The sequence below is a fragment of the Vipera ursinii genome (genome assembly GCF_947247035.1).
Source record: "Vipera ursinii genome assembly, chromosome: 8".
Classification (NCBI taxonomy): Eukaryota; Metazoa; Chordata; class Lepidosauria; order Squamata; family Viperidae; genus Vipera; species Vipera ursinii.
In genome coordinates, this window is record NC_139519.1 from 20,798,445 (window position 1) to 20,820,360 (window position 21,916).

Below are 21,916 nucleotides of genomic sequence, written 5' to 3' on the forward strand. Positions count from 1 at the left end.
CGGTTTGCTTTGCTTTGAAATGTCCTCTAATGCAGAGGTCTCCAAACTTGGAAACTTTAAAACTTGTAGACTTCAATTCCCAGAATTCCTCAGCCAAACATGCTGGCTGAGGAACTCTGGGAGTTGAAGTCCACAAGTCATAAAAGGGCCAAGTTAGAAGACCCCTCCTCTAATGAATGAATGGCAGGCTGGCTTAGATATGCTTATGACGTTCCTAGTGAAACCACTGCCAATTAACCATATCTAATGTGTAGAAGCTGCAAAGAAATTTACTAGGTTCACATGTATTCCACTTAGTTGTAAACCACTATTTACAATCCATAATCACTGGATTCTCACAGTGCTAAGCCACGTTTGGAGCTTAGCATGTCATGTGAACCCAACCAGTTTCTAGTTTTTTCAAGGCATCTCAGAAAATCAACTTGGTTTTTTTTGTGGGCTTGTTGATTTGAACTCAACTGTCTGTTTCAGGAATAAAACTTAAGCCCATCGTTCCATGTTAGCTTGGAATTCAGTAGTGGAAGGCTAATATAGAAACCCAGAGGATGGGGTAGGAAAACCACCGTTTACCAATATAAGCCTAATGCCACCGTTTAGTTTCGGAAGAAGTCTCACCGAAAACCCAATGGGAACAATGGCTCTTGCAGTCAGAGCTTTATGCAACAGCTTTAAGCGAGCTCTGAAACCTTTCCATTAAAACCTGCTTGTCCAGTAAGAGTATAATTTGAGTAGCATGCCTTACAGCAGCGTTTCTCAACCTTGGTGGCTTGAAGATGAACGGACCTGAAGTCCACGCGTCTTCATCGCAGCCAAAGTTGAGAAACATGGCCTTACACAATTGTTGTAAACAATATAATGACACCCATGCATCCTGCCTGAAAAATGCCCTTTATAAAATCTATTGCTCTGTGAAAAATGACCAGGCGTGGAGGTTGACTTACAGTTGACGGTGACCTTCACTCTCCGAATATCAGGCGCTGCCACGTCATTAACCGCTGTGCATTCATATTCACCTGATTGTTCTCTCGTGATGCCTGTAATTTCCAAATATTCATCATCACTTATAAATCCCTGACCTAGAATAGAAAAGGGAAAGAAATACAGAGAAGATAAAACTATGGCATCAAGTTCAGTTCTCTTTCACTTTTTGCAGTCAGAATTGTGTGTGTGTGTGTTTAGGTAGGGCCGACTGTCAATCATTTCTGGGTGGACTAAAGTGGGTATGATAAATTATTCAGCAGATTCTCTGGAATGGGGAGATTTTTGCTTATTTTTTCCCTTGGCAATTGGCCCGTTATTTTACATTCTCCACTGCTAGGATGATGATGATGTATGTAGAAGGAAAGTATGCAAACTTTGAACATATTTGCAAAAAGGTGTCATAAAATATATTTTTTTTCCTTTTATGGAAAAAAATACAGATATTTTCCAGGGAGGCAAAAGGTGTCTTTTGAGAAAGCTCGGTTCAAGTTAGCAAGTTTAAGATTTTTGGAAAATTTAACAGATAATATTGGGAATAGACTTAGGGCCTCCACCAAATTTTCTGTTGCTGTTTTGGGTTAGTCAAATACTCTTCATGATTATTTTTTTTGTTTTTTCTTTAAAGAAATATGCATGTATGGCAAAAGCTTGGTGGTGTTTAATAATAATAATAATAATAATAATAATAATAATAATAATAATAATGATGATGATGATGATGATGATGATGATGATGATGATGATGATGATGTTGGAAGGGACCTTGGAGGTCATCTAGTCCAACCCCCTGCTCAGGCAGGAAACCTTATACCATTTCAGGCAAATGGCTAATGTGTGCTAATGTTTAAGAATTCAACAAAAAATTAACTCCTCATTAGAATGAAAAGGTTCAAATACTTTATTTTTTTCTTTTCTTGCTACACCACAATGCTGGGATGAAAATGTCCTTTTTAAAAAAAATAAACATGTCCTTAATTTTCATTGCAGCCAAAGGAAGCTGCCCTTGCTGATTAACCACCCAACTGTCCACTTGCATTGTGATTATTCTGCTATTTGCAATGGTTAAAACTCACAACTCAATGTGTTACTTCTGAAAATGAAACAGGTTGGCTTATCCTGAATGACAGTCAATGAAAATGATGCACCCACCACACACTCAATGAATTTTTCTTCAACTGCAAGGCATCAACAAACTAGTGTGGGAGGTCACCCCCCCCCCCAAGAGAAAGAAATATTTTTGGGAATATTAAAAGGCAGAATATTATATTTCCCCAAAGATCTTAAAGGCAGAAACCAACCACCCCAATGATTCTCTGCCCCAAACAGAAACCAGGTCTGCAGAAATGCAGATGTGATAATCTTGTTGGAAAGATCGGAGTCAGGAAGCTGGGATTAGAAATCCCTAGAATCAACAATCCCTCACACCAAAAAATCCAACAGTCATTAGCCACAGCTCCAGGGAAGCCGGATATGATCTTTGGGACATCAGAATACCAGAAAGGCACACTTGGACTCAGGTCAAAGTTCACGCCACAGGAACAACTCCAAACAAAAGCTCAAGAAGGTATAAAAACCCACCGCTCTGCTCCATGTGGTCAGTTTTCCCAGAGCCATTTTTCTGTCTGGTTCTCCTCTTCAATAAACTATAACCTTCTTTCTAAAGCAGTCGCCATTTTGCTTATTCCCAGCTTGGACTGGACCCTGATGAAGATTTTTCTTTTAACACTGGTGTTATGAATGTCTGATACCTAAACACCTAAGAAACTAGAATATTCAGATTCTGCAAATTCATGTTCTCTGATTTAGCCCTAGGGCAACAGAATGGATTAAATTGTTCCTCTAAGATTGGAGACAGTCTTGGGCAAAATACAGTGTCACAGATATCTTTTCCTGTCCCTTAGAAACCCTCTGAGGTTGTAGTTGTTGGACACATCATCTAACAGAGTGTACTTTTGCAATAGATAAGCATTACCCGGAAATAAACCCCAAAGAGCTAAACAATGGATATCAAACATTTTTAGCTTTTGCTTTCTTTTCTTGGCTGTCCTTTGAACAACCCCCTTGCAACATGACCTGAAATCTCCACGGGTTCTCCCGCTGTACCAACATTGTTTAACAATTTGCAGCTCTCAGATCCCCAGGAAAATGCAGGAATACAGGCATAAAAGCTTGCCCATTCTTCTCCAAAAAGGCTGCCATATTAAAAAAGGGGGGGAGTACCCCCTGCTGCTCCAAACAGAACAAGGTGATTAGAGAGGCAATTTTTACCACCATGCTCAACATCATTTCCTGCTGATTCACATCCACCACTCCCACAGAGCTTTTGCCAGGAACAAAAGGATGCTGGAATGTAGCTAACACAAGTATTGCTTAGGTGCTAACCAATTTGGGGCTTCTTTCATTCTACCTGATTTTGAAAAACCAAAACAAATCCAAGCACCCCCCCCACTCTGATATTTGAGCTTAGGTAGAACTTGAAGTTTAATATAGAGGTCAACATAGAGGACACTGTTGCAGCCTTTTGCAGAGTTTATTTGTTATTCTATTCTATTCTATTCTATTCTATTCTATTCTATTCTATTCTATTCTATTCTATTCTATTCTATTCTATTCTATTCTATTCTATTCTATTCTATTCTATTCTATTCTATTCTATTCCATTCTATTCCACATTTTCTATTCTATTCTATTCTATTCTATTCTATTCTATTCTATTCTATTCTATTCTATTCTATTCTATTCTATTCTGATATTTGAGCTTAGGTAGAACTTGAAGTTTAATATAGAGGTCAACATAGAGGACACCGTTGCAGCCTTTTGCAGAGTTTATTTGTTATTCTATTCTATTCTATTCTATTCTATTCTATTCTATTCTATTCTGTTCTGTTCTGTTCTGTTCTGTTCTGTTCTGTTCTGTTCTGTTCTGTTCTGTTCTGTTCTATTCTATTCTATTCTATTCTATTCTATTCTATTCTATTCTATTCCACATTTTCTATTCTATTCTATTCTATTCTATTCTATTCTATTCTATTCTATTCTATTCTATTCTATTCTATTCTATTCTATTCTATTCTATTCTATTCTATTCTATTCATATGCACAAGGGGGGTGGGAATGTGGGATAATTGGTTAGCCTGGTGGGAGATATCACCCTGTAGAGGTGGGTAAGCAGCTCACACAGGCAAAAATAACCATCCCCTGGTTTGGCCTTTGGAGCCTCATAAATATTCCTCCTTAGTTTGGAAATGTTGAATATTTCTAGGCAGTGAGAAACTGATTGCATGAAATGCAAGAGACTTTTTCTGCCTCAAAGAAGTAAGCAGCAGGATGGAGATGATAAAGCACTGTTGACTCAGGGCAGAAGGGGGGGGGGAAGCAGTTTGAGTCTGGAACGGTAAAGATGGCAAAATAACAAGGGGTGGAAACCTATGAAGAGGATGAATGCTGGGCTGGCTTTGCAGGAGAACCTTCTCTGTAATGATCTAATAATCCTGAGGTCATTGTGGGTCTGTCCTATCCTCCAGCTGATCTCTATAAAAGATAATTGGATGTGTAACAAAATAGATTTGATGAGCCGGTGACCAAAATAAGTACATGACAGAGATGGTTTCTTTTCAACATGGTAGGGGCCCGCAGGAAAAAGATAAGCTCTGTGAGATAAGTATGGAGAGGGATACAAATGGTGAGTTTCAGATGGAGGGGATGTGATGGATACCAGGCCAGCTTAGGGTCAAAATCTTATTGGCTTACACCACGAGAGGAGAACCCATCATTTTATGCTTGGTCTAAATGGGAAACACTCACATGCACAGAGGCAGCTTGGTGGAGATTCTGCCCTTTGGTTAATGTTACTTCTGTACATTTGCCCTTCATAAGACATTATCTAGTAGTAGTAGTAGTAGTAGTAGTAGTAGTAGTAGTAGTAGTGGTAGTAGTAGTAGTACCACTTTATAAAGCCCTAGTAAGACCACACCTCGACTACTGCAGCCAATTTTAGTCACCATATCACAAAAAAGATGTTGAGAGTCTGGAAAAAAATCAGGGAACTAAGATGATCAAAGGCCTGGAGACCAAAAGGTATGAAGAATGGCTGCAGGACTTGGGTTTGGCTAGTCTAAAGAAAAGAAGAAATAGGGGAGACATGATAACAGTGTTCCAGTATCTGAGGGGCTGCCACAAAGAAGAGGGGGGTCACGTTATTCACCAAAGGACCAGAGGAAAGGACAAGAAACTATTGTTGGAAACTGATCAAAGAGAGAAGCAACCTGGAATTGAGGAGAAACTTCCTGACAGTGAGGACAAGCAACCAGTGGAACAGCTTGCCACCAGAAATTGTAGGCACTCCATCAGTGGAGATTTTAAAGAAGAGACTGGACATCCACCTGTCTGAGATGATATAGGTCTTCCTGCTTGACCAGGGGGCTGGATTAGAAGACCTCCAAGGTCCCTTCCAGCTCTATTCTGTTCTGTTCTGTTCTGTTCTATTCTGTTCTATTCTATTCTATTCTGTTCTGTTCTGTTCTATTCTATTGTAGTTCTAGTTCTAGTTCTAGTTCTAGAGCTGGACACCATCAAAGCTTACACCAGCATAGAAAGAGCATAGAAAAACTCTAAGAAGTTGTGCAAGATTGGAAGATGTGGACAAACCTGACCAATAGAATTGCCAAGATTCAGACATGACTGAATGGATATCCTCCTCCTCCTCCTCCTCCTCCTCCTCCTCCTCCTCCTCCTCCTCCTCCTCCTCCTCCTCCTCCTCCTCTCCCAATGTGCCTATTGTATATTATCACCTCTGGAAGAACCTTCTCTATCTATTTCTCCTGGTGCGAAGGAATGGGATGCAAGATCAAAGAGGAAGAGAGTTACCTCAGCTTTTGATGATGGGAAGCCATAAACAAGATGAACAGAAAGAGAATCCACTAGTCCTTTCTGCTCACCTGGCAGAGGAAGCTATGTCCTTTGAGTAGGATGACAACTGCAGTAAAGACATTCTCTCCCCCCCCCCGCCAAAAAAGAGCATTGCAGTAAGTCCTGCAGTGGTGACTGCACCAATTCCTTCTCCCACCAATCCTGCAAATTCTATAGGAGAACTTTTGACACAGCGGGATTATCTATCTGGCTGTGCATTAGGACCAGTGATGCTGTTAAGCTAATTAACAGCATTCGTTAATATCTTTAAATTACCTGTGATAGCTCCCAGGCAAAAACAACCACATTGCAATAGCAATGGCCTGGGCCCATCTGCCTTGGCAACTGACACGATGTACATTTCACAGTTCATTAGAACACTCCAGAGCGATTCTCTCCCCAAATGGCAACCTCATCTGAAAGAACAGTCCTTGCTTTCTATTGGAGAGAGATTAGCAATTCAGAAGACTGTTTCATCGGCTCCCATTTCATTTTACCCTTTGTATAAAGCTCTGAAGACCTTTACCTTGAACCTTTCTGCCCTAGACTTACAGCAGAACGCAATCACTATCAAGGGTCCTTGGTGCTCTCTCAGCTTGGTGGCTTTCTTGCAGACGTTTCATTACTCAAACTAGGTAACATCCTCAGTGCTGTAAACATTAGCAGCACCGAAGACGTTACCTAGTTTGGGTAATGAAATGTCTGCAAGAAGACCACCAAGCATAGAGAGCAGCAAGGACCCCTCGTTTCATCCCTGAGCTACAAATATTCTCCTTTATTGGCACAATCGCTATCATTAACCATGGGCATGTCAGAAAGCTATTTGCCACATGGCAATCCAGAATGTCAACTTAGATCTATTGGTATCAAAGACATTGGCTTCTTGGTTTTCATTCAGGAAAGTCTGCTCTGGTAGAGCTGGAAAACCACAATATGGTGTCCTAGGATTCTGGAATGAGGCTTCCTCTCATGCCAATATATCCCTCTGGAATTTTTTTTTCCATTGCCGGCAATGGGGTGGGCGCCGTGTCGCCATGACGCATCGGGCCCATGGGCCAGCAGTTTGACACCCCTGGCCTAGAGGGAAGGAAGAAATTAAAAAATAAAGTAAAAATAAAAGAATAAATAAAACAAAACAAAATAAAATAAAATAATAAAATAAAATAAAATCCCCTGGGTATTACTTAGAAACCTAAGTCACATTCTTTACTTCTGAAGCAGACCATTTTGGACTTTTCCACTCTTGATCATTAGAAATGGCTTTCTACACTCTTGGAGTGAGGAAAGGTTTTCTCGAAGAAGCGATTCAGCTGAAGTGCCCCAATGCCCTTTTTGAGGAAAGAACCATGTCCCTTGAGGCTTTGTGCTCATAAGGCTGAGATTGATAGAGCATGTGGCAGGTCAGAAAGGAGGAAGATAGGCCTTTCAAAGCAGCTTGTCAATATTGTGTCTTCCCCGTCTTTCTCAACCCTTTCACCCCACAGGTTTATTATTGTGGCCTCTCTGACTTCATGCACCGTGTGGGTTTTGGGGGGATTCTTTCCCTCCTTTCTTTTCTGCACTCCACCCCACTTTTGGAGCCTCTTATGGTGCAGAATTCTACCGTGCCCGTCTTTTTAACTGTCAAGATTCGTTCTCTGTTGTTGGATTTCCTCAACTTCCCTTAGCTTTCTCGGCACACTTGTTGCCAAGTATCTTTCACAAAACCATCTGTCTAGAAATGGAGACTCTCTTTCTTTGGAGCTCCAGGGATGCCACAGAGGAAAGAAGAAAAGGAGAAATGTCTGGGAAGAATTAATCTCATCTCCCTTTCAAGGCTGTGATGTGACATAGCATGAAGGCTTCAAGAAGGAATATTAATCAGGCATCCCAAAGGTTTAATCTCACTAGACTGTTTAACACCAAGATCTTTAACAAACCATCCATTGATCCCAGCAAGTTATGTGATAAAACACAGAACATAGACAGTAACCTTGGAAGGGACCTTGGAGGTTATCCAGTCCAACCTCCTTCTCAAGCAGGAGACCCTATACCATTTCAGACAAATGGATGTCCAAGGCTCTTCCTAAAAACCTCCAGCGATGGAGCACCCACAGCTTCTGAAGGCAAGCCATTCCACTGGCTAATTGTTCTCACCATTTGAGTAAATCAAGAACAAACAAAATTGTACAACAGATGCCCTTTAGTGCAGAAAGCAGGGAGTGGATTGAAAAACCGAACTTCACTGAGAACAGTATCCTACAGCCTGGAAGTCATGATGGGGAGAGAACTCTATACAATGTCGTACCCATCTACCTATGAGTCTAGGCCAGGGGTAGGCAACCTCGGCTCTTTTATGACTCCTGGACTTCAACTCCCAGAATTCCTGAGCCAGCAAGGCTGGCTCAGGAATTCTGGGTGTTGAAGTCCAGGAGTCATAAAAGAGCCGAGGTTGCCTACCCCTGGTCTAGGCTAAAATAGACACCCAGAGACATCCAGAAACAAAACAAACAAACAAAAAACCTGTAATCACAACTTGCCTGCAGAGTATCCCATTTCAGTGATCTATTATTGCTTGATGTAATATATTTCCTGCTTTTAAAAGAAACAAAATCACAGAGCGGTGGGTGGAAGGCAGACATAATTCACCCAACATTCATGAAAAGGTGGCCTCCTTAAAAGAGTTGGGTGCCTGCAGGATATAAGAACAATTTCTTTACGTGCTGCGTGCAAGAGAGCAATCAGGATGCAGGTGCTGTCTTAGAGAAGCTAATATTCAAGGAAATGTTCGCATGGCACCCAGGAGCTCTGTACAGTCTTCTTGAGTAATCTTAGTGATCAATCATATTTGCAATGCTGAAAGCAGCTCACCTGGGTAAGAAGGCCAAGTTTTCCCCTGTCTAGTTGCTCATCTCTGTTTCTTAGCCAAAGGAGGCAGCATTGTCCAAGACCCTTCCATGGTCACGGGTCCAGCAGGACTATACACCGAGGTACACAGCATGTTGTTACCTTCTCTCTGAAGTGGTACCTATTGCTTTCGAACTGCTAGGTCAGCAGGAGCTGAGGCAAGGGACAGGAGCTCGCCCGATCGTGTGGCGCTCGGGTCTCGAACCTGGACTGTCAGCTTTCCAGGTGACAAGCTCAGCATCTTTAACCGCTGAGCCACTGCACCCCCTTCACCAGTGGGGGTAACAACATCTGCCCATCCCAGGTGCTAGGTGGCTCAAAATGCCAAATCCAGTCTAAACATGTGGCTGACTATGCCAGCTTCTGCCAACCTAGCAGTTCGAAAGCACGTAAAAATGCAAGTAGAAAAATAGGGACCACTACGGTGGGAAGGTAACAGCGTTCCGTGCGCCTTTGGCGTCTAGTCATGCCGGCCACATGACCACGGAGACGTCCTCGGACAAGCGCTGGCTCTTTGGCTTTGAAACGGAGATGAGCACCGGCCCCTAGAGTCGGAAACGACTAGCTCGCATGTGCGGGGGAAACTTTACCTTTACCTTATGCAAGCAATAATAATTTAGTCTGTTCAAGGAACAGACTTGTGGAAAAAGCAGGAATTGGAAGGCAGAGAAGAGGTGGAAATGTCTTTCTACCGCCATTCTGCTAAATAGTTTATATTGCAATCCCCGGGTGTCAGATCATTCCAAAGAAGGCTTCCAATTACTCTGCTATTTTCCATCCCAGATCATTTCCCATGAAAGCATAACACAGCACTGCCATTAAGTCTCAAAGCTCCCTTTCCTCTTCACCTTTCCAAAGTCTGTTTCAGGCAGGGAAATGTTTCTTCCCTCCTTCGCATCCCACCTTGTAGAGGGGAAAAACAACAACAACAATTGAGACAAAAGGACTCAGGCCTGTGTGTTTAAGAAATCCGAAGGCAATTCATCTCCCAGAGAAAACAATGAGCAGTGATGTTTACATTATTAAGTCAAAACTTCAAAGCAAATCAGAGGCAGAAAGAAAGCCCATTTTCATCAATTATTACTAAGCTGAACCTATTTTTTTTCAGTCACTGCTGAGTGGTAAGTGGCGGCTTCTTTGCAGCCCAAAATCTTTCATCGTCGTATTTACTAATCAGACATGAACTTCTTGGGATTACAAATGACATTGTAGAAGGGAAGTTAAGAAGGGAGCAGAGAAACAAGAGGAGGAGTGGGGGGAAAAAGATTCAGTCGAAATAATTTCAGATATGCTAATATTCAGTAAAGTTTGGGACAAGAAAAAAAATCCTTCCTTTAGGCTTTACTCTTGCACTCAGCTGCTCTTAAGCTGAAGTTCAGGTTTCCTAAAATGTGCAGAAAAAAAAAGGGGGGGGGAATGTATCTTTTGCCCTTTTTGGATAATTCAATCTTTTGGACCTTCTATTTCCCCCCCCCAAAAAAAAAAATCAAGATGGCAATCTCTACTTGATGAAAACTCTGCCTACATTTTTGTGCATGTCACAGAATACGATGAACGTAAACAAGGCAGACAACTCCTTTAAAGGCTTGCACAGATTGTAGGCTCATTTCTCTGATAAGAATGGGCGCTTTTCTTGAATTATAGTATATTATGGCGTGTACAAGTCCTAATTTAGCTATTTTTCAAAAAGCACCTTTTTTGTGACAAATGGCCTTAGACATTTAGGCTCAGGTAGGCATTGTGCAAATCTGAATGGAGAGCAACACTGCAACATATCAACAAGGTGGATTTCAAGAAACCTCTTATTGAGACATATATTGATTTAAAAATACAATTATTTTTTAATTAGTAAATTTCATTGCCAGCCCTGCAGCCTCACATTCTGTTAACACTGTATTACAGCTATGAAGAAATATAGTTTTGCCAGGTTTGTCTAACAACACTGCTGTCTCTAAGATCCAATTCATGGACCCTAGCACACCAACACCCCCCCCCCGTTCTCCATTGTCTTGCAGAGTTAATCACACCATGTTCTTTTTTTAAGAGCATGAACCCACCAGGATATTATCAGCTATTCTAATCCTGGACACTACCATAAGCATTGAATTTAATGGACTCATTGAGGGTATTAAAGGGACGCGGTGGCTCAGTGGGTTAGGACACTGAGCTTGTCGATCAGAAGGTCGGCAGTTTGGCGGGTCGAATCCCGAGTGCCGCGTAACAGAGTGAGCGCCTGTTACTCGTCCCAGCTTCTGCCAACCTAGCAGTTCGAAAGCACGTAAAAAATGCAAGTAGAAAAATAGGGACCACTACGGTGGGAAGGTAACAGCGTTCCGTGCGCCTTTGGCGTCTAGTCATGCCGGCCACATGACCATGGAGACGTCCTCGGACAAGCGCTGGCTCTTCAGCTTTGAAACGGAGATGAGCACTGGCCCCTAGAGTTGGAAACGACTAGCACGCATGTGTGGGGGAACCTTTACCTTTACCTTTAGAGGGTATTAATGTTTGGTAAATGATATTTTTTCAGTGTGAAAGGCATTCCTACATCAGAAAATCAACTTCAGTGATAACAGCAACTACACATTTTGCATAAAACCAAACGTTGTCTTGATTGATTTGTCCAAAATGGAATTTGTCTATTGTTGGTACAAAGATTGTTACTGTCTGAAATTTGGAGAAAAAACACATCTGCGAGGTTTTGTCAATTAAATCCCAATTCTGCAAACTCCAGATCCATTAAATTGAGGGCTCCCCATATTTCACAAGTGCCAGTATGGCGTAGTAGAACAGAACAGAATTTTATATGATCAGAATTTTATATGATCAGTGACCAGAGCAAAAACTAAAGAGAGAAAGAGAGTGAGGAACTATAGTACAGTGTAGCAGTTACAAAATGTTAAAAATAGGGAAAGCCCCATTTGAATCAACATCAAGCTATGCATTCTGTGTAAATTCTGGGTCAGTCTCTATCCCAATTCAGCTATCTTCATGGGGATACACTACAATCATCTCCTGGAAAGGAAACTTTAAATCTAACAAATAATGAGCAATCTTCAACCCAGTATTAATCAAAAACTCTGATTTCCTTACTTTTCCTAACCCTTAGGAGAGATCATGTGTTGAGAGAAGCAAAAACCTACAGTATTTAAGTATTTTGGGGATGGGTGGGATTCTCACATGCTAAAGTTCTCAGTTCCAATTCTTGCTTCCTCTAGATTAGCGACAGGGAGTAGGAATTTGTGTCTGAAATTCTGGAGAGTCCAATGAGTGAGTTTTGAGGTCATTGGGCTTGAGACTCCAATGCGTTGGGTTCATTTGCAGGCCACTTTCCATGTTCCCAAGTGCTAATGTGAACAGGGTATTCCTTGTACCTGCGTTCTTCCAACTCTCCAAGCATACAAGCTTAAATTTCAAATCATTAATCACCCAGGAGCTCACTCCTCGCTGAAAAGCAAGCAGTCTCTCTCTCTCTTTGTTGAAGTCTCAACCTGTCCTCATCTTTCATCACAATTCATTGAGCAAATCATTATCAGCAGCCAAGGCTTTGTGCCAACCCAATGAGATGCATGAGTGATTCCATGCTGAGCCACGAAGATTGATATTCCCCCAGAAACACCTGAAGTTACTCTGAAGATGGATTATTCATCAGCACCTTCAGCTACGGCAGCATGCATACAGATTATGAAGATGTAGGCCATCAGAAGATCTTGGTGAAGAAGAGGAGATCCTGGATGGAAAAAAACCCCCACAGAAATACAAAACAGCCATACAACAGTCAAATGCGGAGCCACCTAATCTTCGATGTCACGTGGAGACCTCGCTCCCTTCCTATTACCCAAGACCCCTTAATTCACTTTCCCTCACCTAATTTGCATTTGCTTTTTCAATATTTCATCGGTGATGGAAACATTTAATCATGAGAATGGAAGGAATTCAGTCACATTTTTCTTGCTGCTGGGTTCTTCTACCAGTAGATTTGACTAGTTTTGCTTCATACTTATAATTACCACCACAAGCCAAGTGTTTCCAGCTTCTCCTTACTATTAGAAGCCTATCTATATGTAAATGAAGGTGTGCACGTGGCAGAAGTTTCTGAAGAATATGATAAAAAAGTCAATATGGTGGACACATACTCTAGGTATGATCAAAGTGCTGCCAAATTTTAGGTTTACTGTGTGTGTGATACATATAGAAGATGGGCTTAGCATCAATCCATCCATTACAGATGCCATCTTGATTTTTGGCAATGTTCTGCAGATGGCCATAGAATACACTTACCATGCTAGTTTAGAAGCAAACTAGTTTACAAACAAACCATACTCCCTACTGACACTGATGATGTTACCTAGTTGAAGAACATATGAAGAACATATGAAGGTATGAAGAAAATTTGCAGGAATTGGCGATGACTAGTCTAGTGAAAAGAAGAACAAGGGGGTGACATGAAAGCAGTGTTCCAATAATTGAGGGGCTGCACAAAGAAGAGGGGGATCAGCCTATTTTCCTAAGCACCAGAAGGCAAGATTAGCAGCAATGGATGGAAAGGGAACGAAGAGAGAAGCAACCTGGAACTAAGGATAATTTTTCTGGCAGTGAGAACAATCAACCAGTGGAACAGATTGCCTTCAGAAGTTGTGGGTGCTCCATCACTGGGGGTTTTTTAAGAAGAGACTGGCCATTGATCTAAAATAGTATAGGGCAGGGGTAGGCAACCTCGGCTCTTTTATGACTCATGGACTTCAGCTCCCAGAATTCCTGAGTCGGCATAGCCGACTCAGGAATTCTGGGAATTGAAGTCCATGAGTCATAAAAGAGCCGAGGTTGCCTACCCCTGGTATAGGGTATCCTGCTTAATTTCAGCATTTCCCAGCAACTATGTAATTGCCCAGTTATTGGACTCCTGTGTAATAGGGGATTTGCTTTTAGTTTTGAAACAAGATGGAAACTGGTTCACATGGGAAAGATCTCAAACTAAATTCTTAATCTATCTAAGCTGGCAGAGTACTTGACCAAAACTTGTGACAGTCAATATCATTCGATGTATCTAAAGAAGTGATGTATAAATACATAGACAATATGTTTCTGTGCAATTTCTCATATGCTGTTTATTCTTATTATCATAAGATTGTTGCCATGTGTTTGTTTCATGTCAATTTTTCAAATGTTCACTGTAGAAAGCATTCACTTATCCAAAAATTTACACTGAATACATTTTTTTTTCTTCTCTCCTTCTCAGCTCCCCGGTACAAAAACACAATGGAAAAATGAACTTATCTTTCAAAAGCTCCATTCTTCTGCAAGTACTTAAACAAATAAAAGTTGACTAAGAGTACCTTTGTTTAAGAAGGTCAGCCATGCTCACAAACTGTGAACTGCCATTTGTAAAGAAAGAGAATAATCAGAAACAACTAACCGTAGATCCCATTATAGAAAGGAAAAGAAAGCAGACGGAGTGATGAAAATATCTCTACAAGCACACAGTCATTATCAGTCATTAACATTTATTTTGGGCCTGAATTTTTAGTCTTCCTTTTTTATTTTTAACCCCTCACAAGGTCTACTTTTATTGAAAGTAGCAACCATATGCATCAGGTTAAAATGATTGCTTTTCTTAATAGGGTTTCACATTACCAAATAATCCAGAAAGGTTACACAGGTAGTCCTCAATATATCTCAATATAGCTATACGGGTTGTGTATAAATTGTTCATTTAATGACCATTTGACATTACGACGACACTGGACTTTTTTCACACATATGACCCTTGCAGCATCCCGACGGTCAAATGATCAAAATTTACTCGCTTGGCAACTGACTCATATTTATGATTGTTGCAGTGTCCCAGGATCACACAATCACTTTTTGTGACCTTCTGGCAAACAAAGTCAATGGGGAAGCCAGATTCACTTAACAACCATGTTACTAACTGAACAGCTGCAGTGATTCGCTTAACAAATGTGGCAAGAAAAGTCATAAAAAGGGGAAAATTCACTTAACTGTTTCACTTTGGGGCTCAGCTGTAGTCCAAGTCTATCTGTATTAATCCATGTGGAGCTTTTCATTGGCCAAGTCAAAAGTCAAGCCACTGTTGGGTTGAATTCTACTCCCAGGGATGTGGCTAAAATATGGGATGATTTTGCTATTCTGGGAGGTCATTTCATTGTCCATCCATCATAGGTCATCCATTGAAATGTTTGCCCCCCCCCCAAATACCATAGACACTCTTGATAGCATCTTGAGATGTTGAATAACAAGGAAGGAGGGAAGGGAAGGACAGAGAGAAATAAGTCCCTAACAGTTTAAAAGGAATTGAATCTGAGCCTTCAGCCAGTTAAATTTCTCATCTGAAACTGCCTAATTATCATAGAACCGTATCTCTATTTAGCATTTTTTTCTGTCTCTTCTGATTTACTAAGATCCCCTATAAGGAATAAGTGTCTTTGTGAGTTAGAGTAATCAAGAGTTGTATACCTTTTCTATGCCAGTGAAATTGGTAATGTATTTCCCCTTTCAGCTGTTATATACAATCTCGTATAAGTTTTATGTTACAGTCTATTTTATTACTGCCTATATGGTATTATTGTCATAGACACCTTACTTCTTGTTGACTATTTCAAGTTACTGACCTTTGGCCATAATAAAGATTCACTCCTTCATTCCTACCTCAAAATCTCTCTCTTTTTTTTTTTTTAAAAAATCATACACTCCAATGGCAAACTTGGATGGGGAGTGCTAAAAGGATTGGAGCCAGGTGGAAAATATATTTTGTTGAAGAATGATTCTAACATTTATCCCCCTGTTCCAGTTAAGAGTAAATGGGATTTGGTATATTCTTACTGGGGGAAAAAACTCCAAATGAAGTCTCAATTAATTGCATTGATGACATTCAAAAGGAGAAGTATGAAGAGAAGCATAATATGCATGTCCTTCCTCAGGTGCAGTTATTGAAAAGGGGAAAATTATATGGGAAAAGAAAAGTGCCAACACTTAATTTGATCCTAGAAACCAAATGGATTGGTTTATTTGGATCCAGACTTAGGTTTACCAGACTTCAAATGGAAATTGTACATAACTAAATGTTAAACTTCTTTACCTAGTTCGACAAGATTGCTACTTTAGTTTTCTCCTGCATTCAGACTTTTCAAATCTCAAGAATCTGTTTTGCTTGCAAATTTTTAGAAAACCTTGATAAAATATTATTCTCATCACCACCAACCAATATTCAAAACAAACAAACCAGAACCAATCTTTTGCCCCACTCAAAATTGTGGGTGGTCTTCCTTAAATATTTCCTGGCGTGTTCTATGCAATCCCTTTAAAGCAGCTGCATCTTTCTATGGAACATTGAGGGCTACTGAAGTTGCTATGCATCCTAAGAAAAGATAGAGGTGCTTTTAAGAGTTGCAGACAAATATTTTCACTCTCATAAGCTCCAAAGGATCTTTTTGGAACTAAACATTTCCCTGGCATTGGATGCACACTGTTTAATTGCTCCTATGCAAAAATTGTTCAGGGATGTGATATAAAATGAACCAAGTGGGATCAAAGAAAAATGTTCTTCAAGCATTTTGTTACCTTCTCTATATTCAGATTAGTCATTCTTCTAGACTATCAGACATCCAGTTTTAAAACAGGGTGGTTTTTGGATACATAAATTGGCCCAATCCATGGTGCATGCTTAGTTTGCTGTCTGCTTCTCCTACATGGATTTGTTTCCAAGGAACCATGACTGATCAATTAAAAAGATCAGTATCTGAAGCTATGCCACCAATCCTAGCAAAAGGTCACCCATGCCAAATGATGAAGCTTATTTATTTCTCTGAATGGAAGTTCTGGAGCTTTTTATGATGCAGATTAAAAGTTAAGTAGCAGAAGGGATAACTACACGAGGGACAGCGAGGAGTTCTAAGAGGGTTACAGCAACATTTTATTAAGCAGAATAAACCCTCTCAATGAGAGGAGAGAAAAAATATATATTTAAAATGGATACATGGCACTCCCACCAACCAAATATCCCCTTTTAATGCATGTCAATTAGTCGCACAGGAACTACTTTTGAACTGAAGTGATTTATGTTCACAGCTTTTGATTAAAAACTATTTTGAAAGAGGGTTATAACGCAATGCCTTTTCCCCCTCTTTAAAACACACACACACAAACACTCACTTTTACTACCCTATTCTGCTGTAGGAATCCTTAGGGATCTGTAGAAATCATTGGCTTTTAATTTCTGCCAATATTATCCCACCTTCTGCTGAGTTGATGCCGGATGCTCTCAGGACTTGGGCGCCAAAGGGGAAATGTGCTATTTTTGCCAAGCACTTCCAAATCCCTCCTGACAGGTCGTGTGTGCTGCAAACATGCACAGACAGTTTGGAAATCATTGCTGAACATTATGTGTGGCAATTGGCTTAATTGCACTTCATGTTCTCTGTTCAGAATCATCCCCTCCACCAAAGACACATAAATGAATGCAGAGCTGAATCACCACTGCAAGCACAAATGGCTTAATTCCACAGCCGCTTGCATAATTAACGCCCAGTTTTGTTTGAGAGTCTGATGAGAAACTTCTCAGACCTGCTGCTTGTTCAAGACACTTAATTGCACAGGAAAATATGAGCTCTCCCTTCCCTTCAAGAAGGGATGGCCATGGACAATTAGAATATTCTGCCTGAAGAAAAAGCCGAGCAGTCAAAAATTGCAGTGCGCTACACAGATACTCATGCATTTCCCCACGCGAATACGTGCAAACCTTTTGTCGTGATGGCGCCTTGACTGAACAGGTGTTTTCCATGAAGGAAAACTTTTATTGGCAAACTTGGAATTGAAATGGCACTCTTGAGTTTAGAAAAGACGGGTACCATTGTTGGAAATTCACGCTCCTCTGTCTAAATGAAAACTTGCGCTCCACAATTGCAATCTACAATAGACACGAATATTGGCATCAACGTGTAGACTTTGTTCTTACTCATTTAGACACATCCACATTCAAGTGAACTCAATTTGGGATTAGAAATCAATTTAAACACTTGGCTAACAGTTGCTTCCGATGTCAATTAATGCCTTTCCTTTTTGGAGAAAGAAAGGAAAAAAAGGGAGAGCAAAGGACTCGCAGTAAGGGAAGGCGATAAGAATATTTTTACCCTACAATTTTGAAACTAAAGGATAATGATAATAATAATAATAAAATGAGTAGGTGCACTTTAAAGACTTCCCGATTAGCCAGCTTGAGATACTGGGCCTATTGTTGCTACAAGGAGGAGATTATTTTTCTCAACCTGCCACAAGTTGATAACAATTTCATCCACTAGCCAGAAAGCTTATTGATAAAAAGGCAGGGATAGCACAAGAATGCACACGAGTCTGGGAGAGCCTACACAGGCAATGGTTTTCTGCAACATGATTTTTAAGGCCCTTAGAGCCACTTCAGACAAGGAGGGGGAAAAAACAACCCAACAATTAAGAACTTACTGGCTAGAAATTAAGCCCTAGTATGAGGTTTAGGATTAGGACGCTGAGCTTGTCGATCAGAAGGTCGGCAGTTTGGCAGGTCGAATCCCGAGTGCCGCGTAACAGAGTGAGCACCTGTTACTCGTCCCGGCTTCTGCCAACCTAGCAGTTCGAAAGCATGTAAAAATGCAAGTAGAAAAATAGGGACCACTATGGTGGGAAGGTAACAGCGTTCCGTGCGCCTTTGGCGTCCAGTCATGCCGGCCACATGACCACGGAGACGTCCTCGGACAAGCGCTGGCTCTTCGGCTTTGAAACGGAGATGAGCACCGGCCCCTAGAGTCGGAAACGACTAGCACACATGTGCGGGGGAACCTTTACCTTTACCTTTTTATGAGGGTTAGGAATATGGTTCTCCTTAACAGCAACATTTTCATAAACATTTTCCTTGTTGCCCACCAGGATTGCCATCCCTCAGGATGTTAATTGATTGTTTAGATTAAAAACAAAGAGAAAAAATTGGGAGAATCTGGTCCTCCAGAGTGCCAGCCTCCTGCGTTCTTGTTAAGATGAAAAAATGCTTCTGCATCTTGCATGAGTCCTGGAAGAATTCTTTGAAAATAAAGATGGTGTATGAGAAAATATGATGAGCCCTTTGTTTAGAAGGGGGTCCCACCTATCTTGAAGATACACCCAAAATTCAGGCAGGGAAAACATTCTGGGAATCTAGAGAAGATAGCAAGGAGCAATGGTTTGCCTTCTGGTGGCTATGTTGGAGGCCCAAATTTTGCAACTGATCCTTGTTTTGGAGGTGGGAGTATAATTCAGATGTTGCAGTGAAGCCTAAATAACTCTCCACTGCAAATCTCTTATCCATCAGAGAGGACACAACGAAGATCACTTATAAGGGAAGGAAAGGTGATATCATTTCGCCACTCTGCAATAGCAAATGTATAAGGGCATCACAGCTGATGAAGGCTTGTGCCTCTCTCTGTAGATACCACTTTCACTCACTTGTAGGCATTGATTTTGGGGAATGGGTGTTAGGAATAAGTAATTCTAGCTAGAGACAAGGTGAGACATGCTTTGCGTGTGGTTTGCAACCACTGAAGAATCAAACAGTCCTTCTATAAAAACCGAGACTAGATCACTTCCACCACTCCACTTGGGTCCTACTGTTAATGTCTGTTGGAAGACAGCTTGGTAAAATGAATTGCTGGGACTTTAAACTTAATATCTTCAGCATTTGAAGTATTTCTGAGCCCAGTGTAGTTAGTTTCATAACTACAATTAAAATAGTATCATGCAATTGTTAGCATAATCCCCAATATACTTTTTTTTTCAATAATTAGTTCTCATCCACCATTTTCTTGATCCAATGCAGGATATTAATTATATTTTTCTTAAGGCAAATGGTCATAACCAGTCTGTGCAGGATGGAAGCAATTTTGTATTCAGAAACTTCATACAGTAATCTTAAGATTTTTCATGGATTCAACCTAGCTGGTATTTAGCTATCCTTCTAATATTAAGGCTGAATGAATTCACTTATAGAAGAAATAAGAGACTATTGTTCTGAAATGATTCTAGAGGTAACAATTTAAAAATTCAAACCCAACTCCATCTATAAAAGACTTCCAAGGAGTTTTTGACGGACAAGACTGGATAACAAAACCCACTTAAATCCCCTTTGGTAAAAGTCCTAAGGGTGGAAATGAGCCTCTCCCGGTGATATTTATGTATCCAAGGCAACAAAGATGTCCAATTCTAAAATTCAGCAAGACTATAATTCAGCAGAAAAAGGTAGCAAAGCATGACAAAGTTTTTGTGGGAAACTAGGTCAAAGCTGTCAGGATGACAAACCCTGACGCCAGCACACAAAAGAACAACTGGAGACAACCCCCCCCTGCAGAATTACCTTGATTTTTAAAGACTCAAAGATTATTTGAGAAAAGGAAACGTAGGCCAAGCTCCAGAAAAACCTGATGATTTTGCATCGTAAAAACCGTCACATTTTTGGAAAATAAGTCTTGGTGGGCTGGTCACTGTCTTCACCTCAAGAATATACCATAGAAGAGTAAAAAATGAAAAAAAAAAACATGCTGAAGCACCTCTATTGAAAGGCAAGTCTGCACTACATGTCGCTTGATACAAAAGGCAAGTCGGGAGAATATTGCAGACAGACAGAAATCTGTGTATGCTGAAGGAAAAATTGCAATAAGGAAGTCCTCAACTTCCAGTCACAACTGGGCCCAAAATTTATGTTGCTAAGCAAGAAGGTTGTTTAAGCGAGTTTTTCCCACACTTGACGACCTTTCCTGCTTAAGAACTTAAGAACAACTTGACGGTTGTTAAGTGAATCACTGCAGTTGTTAAGTTAGTAACATGGTTGTTAAATGAATGTGGACTCTCCCTTGACTTTACTTGTCAGAAAGTTGCAAAAGGGGGATCACCTGAGCCCATGGACGCTGTAAACCATCATAAACGTAAACCGGTTGCCAAAGTCTGGCCTTTGATCAAGGACTGTGGGGATGCTACAACAGCCATCAGTGTGAAAAATGGTTGTAAGTCATTTTTTTTCCAGTGCCGTTGTAACTGCAAACGCACACTAAACAAGCTGTTGTAAGTCAAGGACTACCTGTCATTTTTTCCTGCCTGACTTGATTAACTTGATTGCCCTGTTCACTGCCCTGAGTCCTTCGGGAGAAGGGTGGTATAGAAATATTAATAAATTATTAAAAAATTAAATTATTAAAAAAACCTGGGCTTATCCAAATTATGTGTGATGTAGAATAGAAAAGAGGCATTCTTCTTTACCTAACATATAATTCAATGATGAGATTTCTTAGCCAAAACCAACCCCCCCCAAAAAAAGGCAGCATAGAAGTTTTCTTACTTCGTGGTGGCAAATCCCAGCCACAATGCTATGGATTAACTTCAATATTAGCAGTAGAATATTCTTACATTCTTCAGTGCAACTGCAGAGAAAAGTAAGTTGGGAAAAATAATTTTGTTTCCTGCTTGGGTCTTTCGGAGAGAAGCGTGCTGGACCGCGAGCCATTTTGGTCTCATCCAGCTAGGAGGTTCTACGCTACAGCTGGCATCTTCTGCTGGTTCAGTGGCTTCTATGTAAAGTTTAAGGTCTTAAGTAGAGGTTTCTCCAAGAATTATTACATCAAATCTCTTAACTGCAGAGGTCAAGAGCTGAAGCAAAGATTTTTCTGGTCGCAAAGCCCTTGTTCTGCTACTGAGTTGGGTTAGCAGATTTAAAAAAAAACAGACTTCATATTTCTTCTATCCAGCTGTGAAGGAGCAACTGCTAGATTTCATGCAATTTGACATAACCAAGGATTACTCCCAACATTTCAAAATAAGGGAAAATGCAGCCTGATCCTTCACTCTAGGCAGAATTCAGTGGCGACTTGGTTCTCGCTACACAAAATTAATTCCTCGGTGGCTTGACCTGTTGATTGAATCTACCTGGAGTGTGATTTAGTTACTTTCAACACCTAGCTGATTCTGAATGACCTATGAAGCTAAGTGTTTTTGGCTAGGATCAGCCAGAAGCTGACATGGGAATTCTAGAACTTTAAGCTGGCAAGCTGGTGGGAGAAAATAAATCCACCCCAGAACTTAATAACACACCACGACTATTGTCAAGCTAAGACAACTGTCAGGATTTGTTCATGGA

At 40.6% G+C, this 21,916-nt stretch overlaps 1 protein-coding gene across 1 annotated transcript in view; it reads right to left on the reverse strand.

Annotated features, from left to right (window-relative positions):
• The window catches only part of LOC310643926 (opioid-binding protein/cell adhesion molecule homolog), a gene marked incomplete at its 5' end in the record, with an annotated part of 549,587 nt that overhangs the window by 14,411 nt on the left and 513,260 nt on the right, over positions 1-21,916 (reverse strand). The window contains one exon of the mRNA XM_083368625.1: positions 942-1,076. Coding sequence (XP_083224751.1) covers positions 942-1,076 — 135 coding nt within the window. The remainder of the gene's footprint in view (positions 1-941; positions 1,077-21,916) is intronic.